Below are 12498 nucleotides of genomic sequence, written 5' to 3' on the forward strand. Positions count from 1 at the left end.
CAACTCCTGACTTAGAAGACTTAAAAAAAAGAAGAAATAGGTCCACACGTGCCACTGAGGATTTCAAAGCAAAGATCTGGGATTTTGTTTTAGATAAACTAAGCTGAAAACAAGAGTCCTCAAAAGACATCAGGCAGAAAGCCATACATGTAGGTCAGAATCTGCACTGACTTAGAGATGGAAGAAATAAGAGTAACCTAAAAACAGATGAGGAGTTTCAAGGTAAATGTTTTATGTAAGTATTGAAAGTGTTAGTCGCTCAGTTGTATCCAACTCTTTGCAACCCCATGGACTGTAGCCCTCCGGGCTCCTCTGTGAATTGAATTATCCTAGCAAGAACACTGGCGTGGGTTGCTATTTCCTTCTTCAGGGGATCTTCCTGACCCAGGGATCGAAACCAGGTCTCCTGCACTGGTGGCATATTCTTTACCATTTAAGCACCCAGGGATACAGCAGGTCAAAAATTGATCTTTAGAGAATGCTACTGTTACATAACAATGTGATTAGACAACAGTGTGATAAGAAGATGTCACTGTTATACAACATTAGATAATAATGTAGAAAAAAATGTAATTTAGTATTATATAAACTAAAAGAGAAGCAGTGTCAACAGTGACAAATACAACAAAAAGGTTGAACAGACCTAAAAGATTTGGTAAGAATGAGATCATAATCAAATAAAGAAAACAATTTCTACAAAGAAAACTAAAAGGGACACCAGAGCAGGGGTAAGGTGAGAATCCTTAAAAAAAAAAAAAAAAAGCATTATTTATTTGTACAGTGGTTACAGTAGACTATGACGCCGGTGACCCCCAATAAACCACATATGCTGGCATTCATATTTTCATATAATCCTCTCCCACACAAACTCTGAATTCAGCCAATTAACTTTGTTTTAAACCAATTTGATATTAACAGGTATTGGCATGCAGGGGTATAATAAGCACTTTCACACGGGAACTTGTTTTCTTAGAACACTGCCACCTGGAAGGCCAGCTGTCATGTCATGAGGAAGTCTGAGCTAGACCCCTGAATGATGACACGTTAGTAACTGCCAAATGGAGAGACTGAAGGTAAAAAAGTCATTTGAGATATTTCAGCCCAAAAGAGATCACAACTGAATACAACTGCCACCATGACCCTGGGCCATAACTACGGGAACAGAAAATGTACCCAGCAAAGCCCGGTCAACCCAGAGAACCAGGACAAATAACAAATTGTTGTTGTTTTAGACGACAAAATGTGGTGGTGGTTTATAAAACAGAAATAGGTGACATAGAACAGAATATATGTTTGAGAAACGTAAGTACATGAGGCCAAGGATTCTTATAAAACTAGGAAGACATATATGTGTGAAAAAAAGAAAAAATCATGCTAAATACAAAGGGCAAAATTAAAGCATAAAGAAAAAAACTAAAGATGAGGAAAATGGAGTTGAGTCATACAAGGAATAATGGGAAAATTCAAGACTATAAACTTGGTCACGCTGTTACAAGAGAGTATCAGTGAAAAAGGGTCTCCACCTACTTCATCACTTTCATCTACTTCGATTCCACCATCTTTGTCATCATCCATTTGTTTATGTATTGTTTGAAGAGCTTCCAGACTAAATCTATCTTCTTCTGTGAAGCATGGTGGACTCAGTGACATGCATGGATCTGAAATAAAACAAAGGGCAATTACTAACCTGCCACCCCAAAACACAGGCTATAATCAAGACAGTTGAATTTCAAACAAAACCAACAAATTAAATTTCAGACTAAGTCAAACTAAGATGCTTTAAGAATTCTATCTAGTAGGATATTCTTCACATCAAAAGTATAGTATATGAACATACTGACTAAAAATAAATAATCCAACTTAATTGATATCAAACTACAACCAATACTAAATTCAAGTTGTCCACATTCTTATACATCTTCAACAATCATCTTATTCAACTCATGATATTTGTAAATTAATCCCCCAAAAAACAGATAAACTCCCTCCTTAAAAACTAAAAAAAAAAAAAAAGAAAATCACAGAGCACAAGGGGTTTTCTTGTATAGGCCAGTCTAAAATGTAAGTCCTTAGGGCAACATCACAAAGAATACAAGAAAAAGAAATGTAGAACATTGACATGATCCTTAGAAATGTCTTTATCATTTTTCTAACAGATTCTAAGAGTCCATCATATGACTCTCTAAATGTGTAACTTCTTAGATTCAACGAGGAAAAACTGAATTTTAAAAACCTTGTTCTTCATATTTTTCTTAACATAAATTTATTGCCTAAATAATTTTGTACGGAAATGAGTGAATCCTCACATGTAGATTGTCAAAAAATAACAATTTATAGAGAATATGTAATTTTTCATGACTTAAAATGAGATTAATAAAAATTACCTCTTGCTGACCTCAAATAGTAAACAGCCTATACACCAAAATGGAAAAGTACTGTCAAAGCTTCACTCATACCCAATCTGGCTGACTGGCAGATTGACAAATTCCAAGAACTGATTTATACCAAGTCACTAAAATAGTAAAATAATATCCTTTTAAAATGTCATCAAATCCACATGTATTTCCACAAATAGTGTGGTCTTAAAGTTTTTAAAGTCAAAGCTTTGGTTTTTCCAGTAGTCATGTATGGATGTGAGAGTTGGACCATAAAGAAGGCTGAGAGCCAAAGAACTGATGCTTTTGAATTGTGGTGCTGGAGAAGATTCCTGAGAATCTCTTGGACTGCAAGGAGATCAAACCAGTCAATCCTAAAAGAAATCAACCCTGAATATTCACTGGAAGGACTCTTGCTCACCTGAATTGATTGCAGTTATAATGGCTCGCTGATGCTAAGTCACTTCAGTCGTGTCTGACTCTGTGTGACCCCATAGATGGCAGCCCAACAGGCTCCACCATCCCTGGGATTCTCCAGGCAAGAACACTGGAGTGGGTTGCCATTTCCTTCTCCAATGCATGAAAGTGAAAAGTGAAACTGAGCGACTTCACTTTCACTTCACTTTCACTATAATGGCCTAAGAGTATCTAATTCTGCACTGAGGAAAAAAAACAAGAAGTCAGTTGTGGAGATCAACTAGTAACTTCCTTTAAAAACAAAACAAAACAATTTACACCTCTATTACCTACATGTTCTACTTACAGACCATTTTGGCAATTTAACATTTTTAACAGTTTTAAATCAAAACCTAATTTTCATTCCTTTAGTCTTGAAAAGGAAGGAAACAGAAAAGCCTATAAAAATAAGAAAATGAAATTATAAGTTATGTGACATAAATGTGTAAATATTTAAAACTCTGATAACCATTTGCTAAAAATCTAAGAACTTATAAAAATAATGGTCAATTATAATCCCTAATTCACAAAACAATCCAGAACCCTGAGATGCCCCAACTTTTCCTGAATGGATGCAAAATAAAATATAAGCTCTCGGGTATCACCACCACATATGGCATAAAGAAGATTATGTGTAAAATGTGTTATTGCCTCTCAGACATATTTTTATACATATTTTATTTTGCAAATAAGCATGTGAAGTGAAAGTTTATTATAACTAGCACATAAGGAAAGGTTCAGCATCACTCACTCTGATTAAATAGGCCTTGTTGTTAAACTCTCTAAGCAAAGTCAACAGTGAGGACGGTAGAAATGTTAAAAAGTAGAGAAAAGGAGGAAGTCCTATAATCTGGAAAAAACTCATATGTAAACAAAATTGTATTTTTTTAACTTAAATTAATAAAACACTATCAGAATCTACCTCTGAATTTAACTTCTTCATGACGTATTTCATAAAAACCAACTCTGAGTACTTCTTTCTCTGAATGTCATTCAATCCATTCAACAAATATCTACTGAGCACTACCATGTGTCAGGCATTGGAAATAGCAGTGAACAACAGAGAGAAAAATTTCTCACAAAACTTACATTCTAATGCAGGAGATGAGCACAACAAGGTAAATAAGCAAAATGAATAGCATGTTGTTTTTAGTAACAAAATATTAGAAACAACCTCAACTTTTACTAGTAGCTGCTAACTGCTGCTGCTAAGTCGCTTTAGTCGTGTCCGACTCTGTCTGACCCCATAGACAGCAGCCCACCAGGCTCCCCCGTCCCTGAGATTTTCCAGGCAAGAGTACTGGAGTGGGTCGCCAGTGCTTTCTCTGGAATAGCATGTCAGGAGTGGTAAGTATTAAGGAACAACAGAACAAAGAGCAGATAATGAAATGTCAAGGAATTTGAAATTCTCAACTATAATCTTTATTCTCAAATCAGTCTTTAATGTTGTACCAGAATGGCCGAGTGGTTAAGGCATTAGACTTAAGTTCCAATGGATTTATATCCTCATGAGTTCGAACCCACTTCTGGTACAACAGGTCCTGCTTTTGGCTTCCCTGATAGCTCAATTGGTAAAGAAATCCGCCTGCAATACAGGAGACCCTGGTTCGATTCCTGGGTCAGGAAGATCTGCTGGAGAAGGGATAGGTTACCTACTCCAGTATTCTTGGGCTCCCCTTGTGGCTCAGCTGGTAAAGAATCCGCCTGCAATGCGGGAGACCTGGGTTTGATCTCTGAGTTGGGAAGATCCCCTGGAGAAGGGAAAGGCTACGCACTCCAGTATTCTGGCCTGGAGAATTCCATGGACTGTACAGTCCATGGGGTCGCAAATAGTCGGACACGACTGAGCGACTTTCACTTTAACCTCTAATTGCTTAATGTGATTTTGTCCATATGACTAAGCTTATGAAAAGGGCAGGGGCCATGTTCTTCCATGTCTCACATGCTCATAATACCCACAACTTAGCTGGACACATTCTGGACCTCTGTAAATTCTGCTATTTCATACATTAACTAAATCACAAAGTTCTAGTCTTCTATACTGTGCAAACCACTGGCCAGCATTAAAGAGATAATAAGAGTATCCTGTACCTAAAAAAGCTCACAGGCTAGGGAAAGGCATGCTGTTGGCACTAAGAACATTAATTGTAGAGTGCTGTGAGAGCATGGAGGGACGGCACCTAATCCAGACTGGGAAAGAAGAGGCAGAACTTTTCTAGAGGTAAACACAGGGAGTTTTAAAGAACTGTATTGATGACCTTGGGAAGGAGAGAAATGCATGCATCATACATTCAGTGTCATGAAAAGAACACAAAACACTCACAGAAATGCAACTGGTTGATATGGCTGGCACAAATTACAATCAGAGGGGAAAAAAATCAATAAACAAGAGACCAAATAGGAGATTGGTAAGAAGGGATAAAAACTCTAAAAGTCGTTTTTCCATACTAAAGAATTTGGATTTTTTACTCTGAAAACTATAAGAAGCCCACTAGGGATTTCAAGGAGAAGACCAACAAAATCAGATTCATATAGAGAGATCAATCTGGTGACAGCGGAAGACAAATGGAGACAAGACTGGGAGGCACAATCATCAGGAAGTGCTGCAGGAATCCTGGCAGCACTCAAGAGCCCATGCTCCCAAGGAATGGGAAGGTAAAGGACGAAGACTGCGCTAAGTTTGGTGTTTTGCCATGATGGAACAGCAGAAGGAAAGGAAAGACAGGAGCTGAGGATACGGCAAGAATGATCCATTTTCCACATGAAATTCTGTTTCCATTTGGTACAGTGTCTTACGGCCTTTGAATTCTAACTTAGATGAGTTGTGAATTGTGAATTCCATTACTTGTTCTAAAAAAACATCTATTTCTGCTTAATTAACTATGCCAAAGCCTTTGACTATGTGGATCACAATAAACTGTGGAAAATTCTGAAAGAGATGGGAATACCAGACCACCTGACCTGCCTCTTGAGAAATATGTATGCAGGTCAGGAAGCAGCAGTTAGAACTGGACATGGAACAACAGACTGGTTCCAAATAGGAAAAGGAGTACGTCAAGGCTGTATATTGTCACCCTGCTTATTTAACTTATACGCAGAGCACATCATGAGAAATGCTGGGCTGGAAGAAGCACAAGCTGGAATCAAGATTGCCGGGAGAAATATCAATAACCTCAGAAATGCAGATGACACCACCCTTACGGCAGAAAGAAGAACTAAAGAGCCTCTTAGCTGACTTTATTTTTTTGGGCTCCAAAGTCACTGCATATGGTGATTGCAGCCAAAATTAAAAGACACTTACTCCTTGGAAGGAAAGTCATGACCAACCTAGACAGCATATTAAAAAGCAGAGACATTCCTTTGTCAACAAAGGTCCATCTAGTCAAGGCTATGGTTTTTCCAGTAGTCATGTACGGATGTGAGAGTTGGACTATAAAGAAAGCTGAGCGCTGAAGAATTGATGCTTTTGAACCGTGGTGTTGGAGAAGACTCTTGAGAGTCCCTTGGACTGCAAGGAGATCCAACCAGTCCATCCTAAAGGAGATCAGTCCTGGGTGTTCATCGGAAGGACTGATGTTGAAGCTGAAACTCCAATACTTGGGCCACCTGATGCGAAGAGCTGACTAATTTTGAAAAGACCCTGATGCTGGGAAAGATTGAGGGCAGCAGGAGAAGGGGACGACAGAGGATGAGATGGTTGGATGGCATCACTGACTCAATGGACATGGGTTTGGGTGAACTCTGGGAGTTGGTGATGGACAGGGAGGCCTGCCATGCTGCGGTTCATAGGGTCACAAAGAGTCGGACAGGACTGAGTGACTGAACTAAACTGAACCTGTTCCAACGTCTTTTTCATTTTTTTCTCAGTTGTTTTTCCTTCTAGGTTAATTCAGCACAACTGACCATTTTAACTCAAAGTAGGTGATCTAAATTTCTTTTAGAATATACAAACTGATATAAAAGAACTATGCAGTTAACGAATAGGGATTAATAGACAAATTTCAAAGACAACTGCTTAAATACCAAAATCTGTCTCCTTTGCCATCATACAGACATCTACCTTAGCTACCCAAAATGCACCATGTACTCTATAACCAGTTTCTCACTTAAACAAAAATCACCTGTTCATTTTTACACATGATAAGGAGTGCCTGTCCCTGGAAGGCCTTGTGCTTGGTGCAGACACCCACCAAAAATAAATTTCCTCCCCTTAGTGCCCTCATGTGTGTGTGTGTGCGCTAAGTCGCTTCAGTCGTGTCCGACTCTTTGCAACCCTATGGACTGTAGGCTGCCAGGATTCTCTGTCCATGGGATTCTCCAGGCAAGGATACTGGAGTGGGTTGCCATTTCCTTGTCCATGGGATCTTCTCAACCCAGAAAATAAACCTGTGTCTGTCTCCAGCATTGGCAGGCAGTTTCTTTAACACCAGTGCCACCTGGGAAGCTTTCAGTGCCCTCATCTTGTGTTAAACGCAACATGAAGCAATGTATCTTTTCAGCATTATGCTGAGCATTCCTTTCTCTTCTCTGAATCAAGAGCAGCACATTCCAGTGAGAAAAAAATAAAAAAGAAATCAGCTGAAACAGAGAAAGACTTAACCAACCAAAGTCAGCAATCAACACCATTGTTAAGTTCTATCCTGCTTTCCTTTACCCAAACAAATGCTCAGTCTGATTCTGCAGAAATAACTAATGAATTAAAATGATTTTACCTAGTAAGAAGCATCTAATGTATTCTAGAAGCCAAAGCTATTTTATGTACATAATATAATCCCTACAACGTTGTGTGAAGAACATATTCGTTTTTCAGATGAGGAAATGAGACTTATGAGTAACCTGCTAAAGATTACACCCCTAGAAATGACAGACTTGGGATTCACACCAGTCTTCAAATTCATGTTTGAGTGTCAGTACAATGAATATAAATACATCAGTGTTTCCCGTGTCAGAGAAGAATAAGGAATCGCTATCATAGATCATGCCCAAACCTGGCTGAGAAGCAGAGAAAACCAAGAAACACAATTGTATCCCATGGAAGAGGATCATTAGACACCTCATGAAAGACAGACACAATCTAAAATTCAGACCTACACTTCTTAGCTTTCTTCTCCTTTTGATAATAACGTACCTTTAACTCACACTCCCCTTGAACAAACCTTTACTATATTACCACAGTGATAGACATATATTGAAAGTTTGAAAATGAAAGTGTTAGTTGCTCAGTCATGTCTGACTCTGCTATCCCATGGACTGTGGCCCACCAGGCTCCTCTGTCCATAGAACTCTCCAGGCAAGAACACTGGAGTTGGTTGCCATTCCATTCTCCAGAGCATCTGTTTGACCCAGGGATCGAACCCGGGTCTCCCATATTGCAGGCAGATTCTTTACCGTTTGAGCCACCAGGGAAGAACTGAAAGCTTAAACATATATAAATATCAGAAGCCAAGTAAACTGCTGAATATAAGTTTTTACCTGGAAAAATGTAGAATGCCAGGCTTCAGTTTAGAAGCCAGGTATATAAAGGGTAAAAACAAAGTTAAACATGGCAAATGCAATGACAGACATGTAATAAATATATAATGGCAGCAAAACTTAGAACGTAGTCCTGCACAGCAAGAAAAAGATTTGAGAAGAAAGATACATTCACACTGAATCTTGAAAGATGAGCAAGTGTTCTCTAGGAAGACATCAATAGGCAAGAACATAAGCTGCTAATAGTTATTATACTAACAAACTAATGATGACAACAGCTATCAATTATGGAGTGTCTATTACACATCACATAAATCTATGTTACATATTATACATTTCACTTTGCCTATAAAATAGGCACTATTATTACCATTTGACAAGGTAATTAAGAGATAAGACTGACAGTATCAATGAAGGCCAGATTATGGAGGGATCTACAGATTACTATAAAGTGCCAAAAAGGGGAAAAAATATTAATAGATTACTCACTGAAACCCCCTATTTGCAGTTTCCCCAACCTGCAAAGCTCTTTTTCCCAAGTACACCCATTGTTGGTAACTCTTTTCATTCCAGCACAAATGTTTCTCCTCAGAGGTCATCTTCTTTCCTCACCTAAAATATTCCCCGCCTTTTCTATTTGCTATGTTTTTCTTCACAGCACTTAATCACAGCGCATATATTATGTATTTATTTCCTGACTTTCCACTCCTCCACTATAATGCAGTCATGAGATTATAGGCACTGCTCTTCCTTGAGTGCCTAGAACAGGGCCTGGCACATAGTCTGCACTCAAAAAATGCGTTCACTGAATTACTTACATAACTGGTTTCCAATATAAATTTTTGGAAGAGAAAAACTTTTCACGAAATTACTTGGCTGATTAGAAAACTAAGATGTAGAAAATGACAATAAAAATCCCTTACCTCTTTACGACACTGACGTTAGTCTAAGCAGTTAGTTGAAATCTATTAATATTACTCCTCCTTTCATGAAAACTATTCAGTAGTCTTCAAGAGCCTGAAGTATGAAATCTTATCTATCCACTGTCAAAGACAGCTGTATAAATACTTAATGAACAAAATATATAACACATTATAAAAAAATGGAAGGAGAACTTTAAAATATTTAAGATTCAAGGCTCTAAAACTTGAGCAGTAAAGATAAAATTTCATGAAGGCAAGGCCTAAGCTTGTTTTTACTGATTGTTGTTTTAGTCATTCAGTCATGTCCAACTCTTTGCAACCCCATGGATTGTAGCCCACCAGGCTCCTCTGTCCATGGGATCTCCCAGGCAAGAATACTGGATAGGGTTGCCATTTCCTTCTCCAGGGGATATTCCCAACTTAGGGATCAAACCCACGCCCCCTTGCACTGGCAGGCAGACTCCTTAGCACTGAGCCACCAGAGAAGCCCCATTTTATTGATTACTATACATCACTATTATTATATATGTTATGATATATGTATATTATTATTATACAGTGTGTACATGATCAGATGCTTCAGTCGTGTCTGACTCTTTGCGATCCTATGGACTGTAGCCCACCAGACTCCTCTGTCCACGGAATTCTTCAAGCAAGAATACTGGAGTAGGTTGCCATGCCTTCCTCCAGGGGATCAGCACTCCTAATAAATAATTATGCCTGACTGAATTTTACATGCAAGCAATTGCATTTTTGGTGGTATTATGAAAAAGAAATTGGATTTTAATAAGCAGGGTTTTGAAAAAAGAGAAAACAACAAACCCAAAGAGGAAGTAAGATAAGATCTGGGACCCACAAAGAGCAGTCTGCTGGCAGACTGGCTCTCAGCAGAGAGTGCTACTCAGTGCTCCTCCCTGTTCACCTCTCCCAGATGCTGCCTCTGGCCTTCACAAGAGTGGGGCGGGGAGGTCAGTCCCACAGTACAAGGAACTGTCCTCTGCTAGACAACACTCCTCCCTAGAAGGAGGAAGGAAAACACTAGCAAGTGGAGAAGCAGTAGGATGTGAATCTGGTGGCCTGGGGCTATTAATCAGTGAATGACAAGGAACCAAGAATTAAAATCAATTTTTAAAAAAATAGAATATTCAAGGAACTACTGATAAAGTTTTAAGTGGTTGGGAAAGATGAAGGTGGGAGGAGAAGGGGACGACAGAGGATGAGGTAGTTGGATGACATCACCAACTCAATGGACATGAGTTTGAGTAAACTCGGGTGATGCACAGGGAGGCCTGGCGTACTGCAGTCCACGGGGTCACAAAGAGTCACACGACTGAGCAACTGAACTGAACTGTGACTTGTTGGTAACTATAACAGAGATAAATCACAATTTATATTTTGTATAGTGCTTTCAAGTTTAAAAAAATGCTTTCCTATATACTCAGTTTCATTTTAATCTACAGAGGAAAACTACAGTCTCAGTTAACATGCTTGTCACCACTGAATGCCTATTCCAACTGCAGGCAGGAAGTAACAGAACATAAACCACAATCACAGCAGTTGGTCAGATGGAAAAGGTCAGACTGAAGTGACAACTGAAATGTAGTCAGAGAAAGGAGGCAACCATGACTGACATTTCTGAACTACAAGTCTGAACTACAAGTGTACAAAGGTACACTTCTATTTGGCTGAGTGTAACCAAACAACATCATTACAAATGCATCAAAAGTGATTGCATTAAGCTTTTACTAGAGACCAATATTTATGCCATATTCTTCATTTTTTTGTCCCAGTCAATTGATACAGGTAGGGGTACAGTTCAGAAATGTAAGAAAAATAAGAACTTAAGAAACAAATGAACCTGAAAAAGCAAATCCAGTCTTTAAAGCTAGTTTCCCTCCTACAAAACCTTGAAGGTCAGCAGTTTCGTAACAACTAAGAAGGAGAGCCAGCTGACTTTTAATCACAAACCAATGACTGAAGCCCGTTAACAATGTGTAACATCATATATTGCCAAGAACTTGACTTACCGCACTGGCGACTGTTTATGAGTCTCATGATTAGGCTTTTCTTAATTACTACCACTGAGAGAAAAATTTTAAACAACTATTGTTCATACTTAGTACTTTCATTAATGGCTCCCAAGCCACTTATCAAATTAAATACTTCAATCAGAGTATTTTGAGATATTTTCTCTAAAATCTTCAGAGATTACCATTCGGTGTCATTTTCCAATAAACCAACAATCTGATTCAAATTAAAAAGGAAAGTGAATAATGCCTTCTTTCTTTTTTGATATCCTCTTTAAGGCAGAGTCTATTGTCCCTTATTTTCCCAGTGTCAAGCATATCACCAAAATCTGCCATATAGGAGGATTAATTTATTTTTTTGAGAAACATCCATTGATATTATCAAATTATGGCTTAATTGTTATACTCAACAGAAAATAAAGGGCCTGTTCTTTGAAATCTCTTCTGACTGATGACTGGAGCTCTGAATGACTGACTTTGTTGACAAAGAAGTAGTCTGACTCTTGTAAAGAGAAAAAAACTTTCCCCAATCTGTTAGCTAAAAATTTCCCTTAAAAACTGCTAAGTCCAAAAATACCTTCCAAATGTTTTAAACAGACTATTGGATACAAACTCAGTTAACTTAGGTCCCTTTTCCCTTTCCAGGGACATCTTTCAACTTACCATCTCTGATTATTTTACTCCCACTTATTCCCCAGCCCACACAAAACATGTTGTCCTTGTCACCTCAAGAAGTTCCTGCTAATCTTCTCAAAGGTAGGAGACAGAAGGTAATCCCCTCTGCCTCAAAACTCTTAATATGCAATTCATTTACCAAACATTCCTCAATCCAAAAATATCTACACTTCTATTCATGGTTAACCAATATGTTCCTTTGATTTTAATAATCAACTTATTAATATTAATAAATATTAATAAATGAGCAGGAGTATTTATGCAGCTGTATTCATCTCTAGATTCACTGACAGATGCCTAATTTTTCCAATTTTATTTTATACTATAACCTCCTAGAAAGCAATACTATATCTGTACATGACATTGTTGTATCTGTCATATGCAGGAAAATACTGCTGACTAGGTGGAAAAAACAGAAGTAAACAGGTGCATGTATACACTTATTTACTGACTCCTGGTTTCCCAGGATGCTATGAACACTAATGACGATTAGCAATATTATGTGCACAGAGCAATGGAATAGCTTTGCTTATTTTCGTTTGTTTTGAAGGGAAGAAAATGGTAATTCAA

General features: G+C 38.2%; 1 protein-coding gene across 4 annotated transcripts in view; it reads right to left on the reverse strand.

Annotated features, from left to right (window-relative positions):
• STIM2 (stromal interaction molecule 2) overlaps positions 1–12498 on the reverse strand; it is a 181696-nt gene that overhangs the window by 107501 nt on the left and 61697 nt on the right. For all 4 annotated transcript variants that reach the window (XM_086407756.1, XM_086407755.1, XM_086407758.1 and 1 more), the window contains exon 2: positions 1528–1658. In XM_086407756.1, the coding sequence (XP_086263882.1) occupies positions 1528–1658 (131 nt within the window). The remainder of the gene's footprint in view (positions 1–1527; positions 1659–12498) is intronic.

Source organism: Bos grunniens, chromosome 6, assembly GCF_055505025.1.
Source record: "Bos grunniens cultivar Pamir isolate PY7600 chromosome 6, Bosgru_T2T1.0, whole genome shotgun sequence".
Taxonomy (NCBI): domain Eukaryota; kingdom Metazoa; phylum Chordata; class Mammalia; order Artiodactyla; family Bovidae; genus Bos; species Bos grunniens.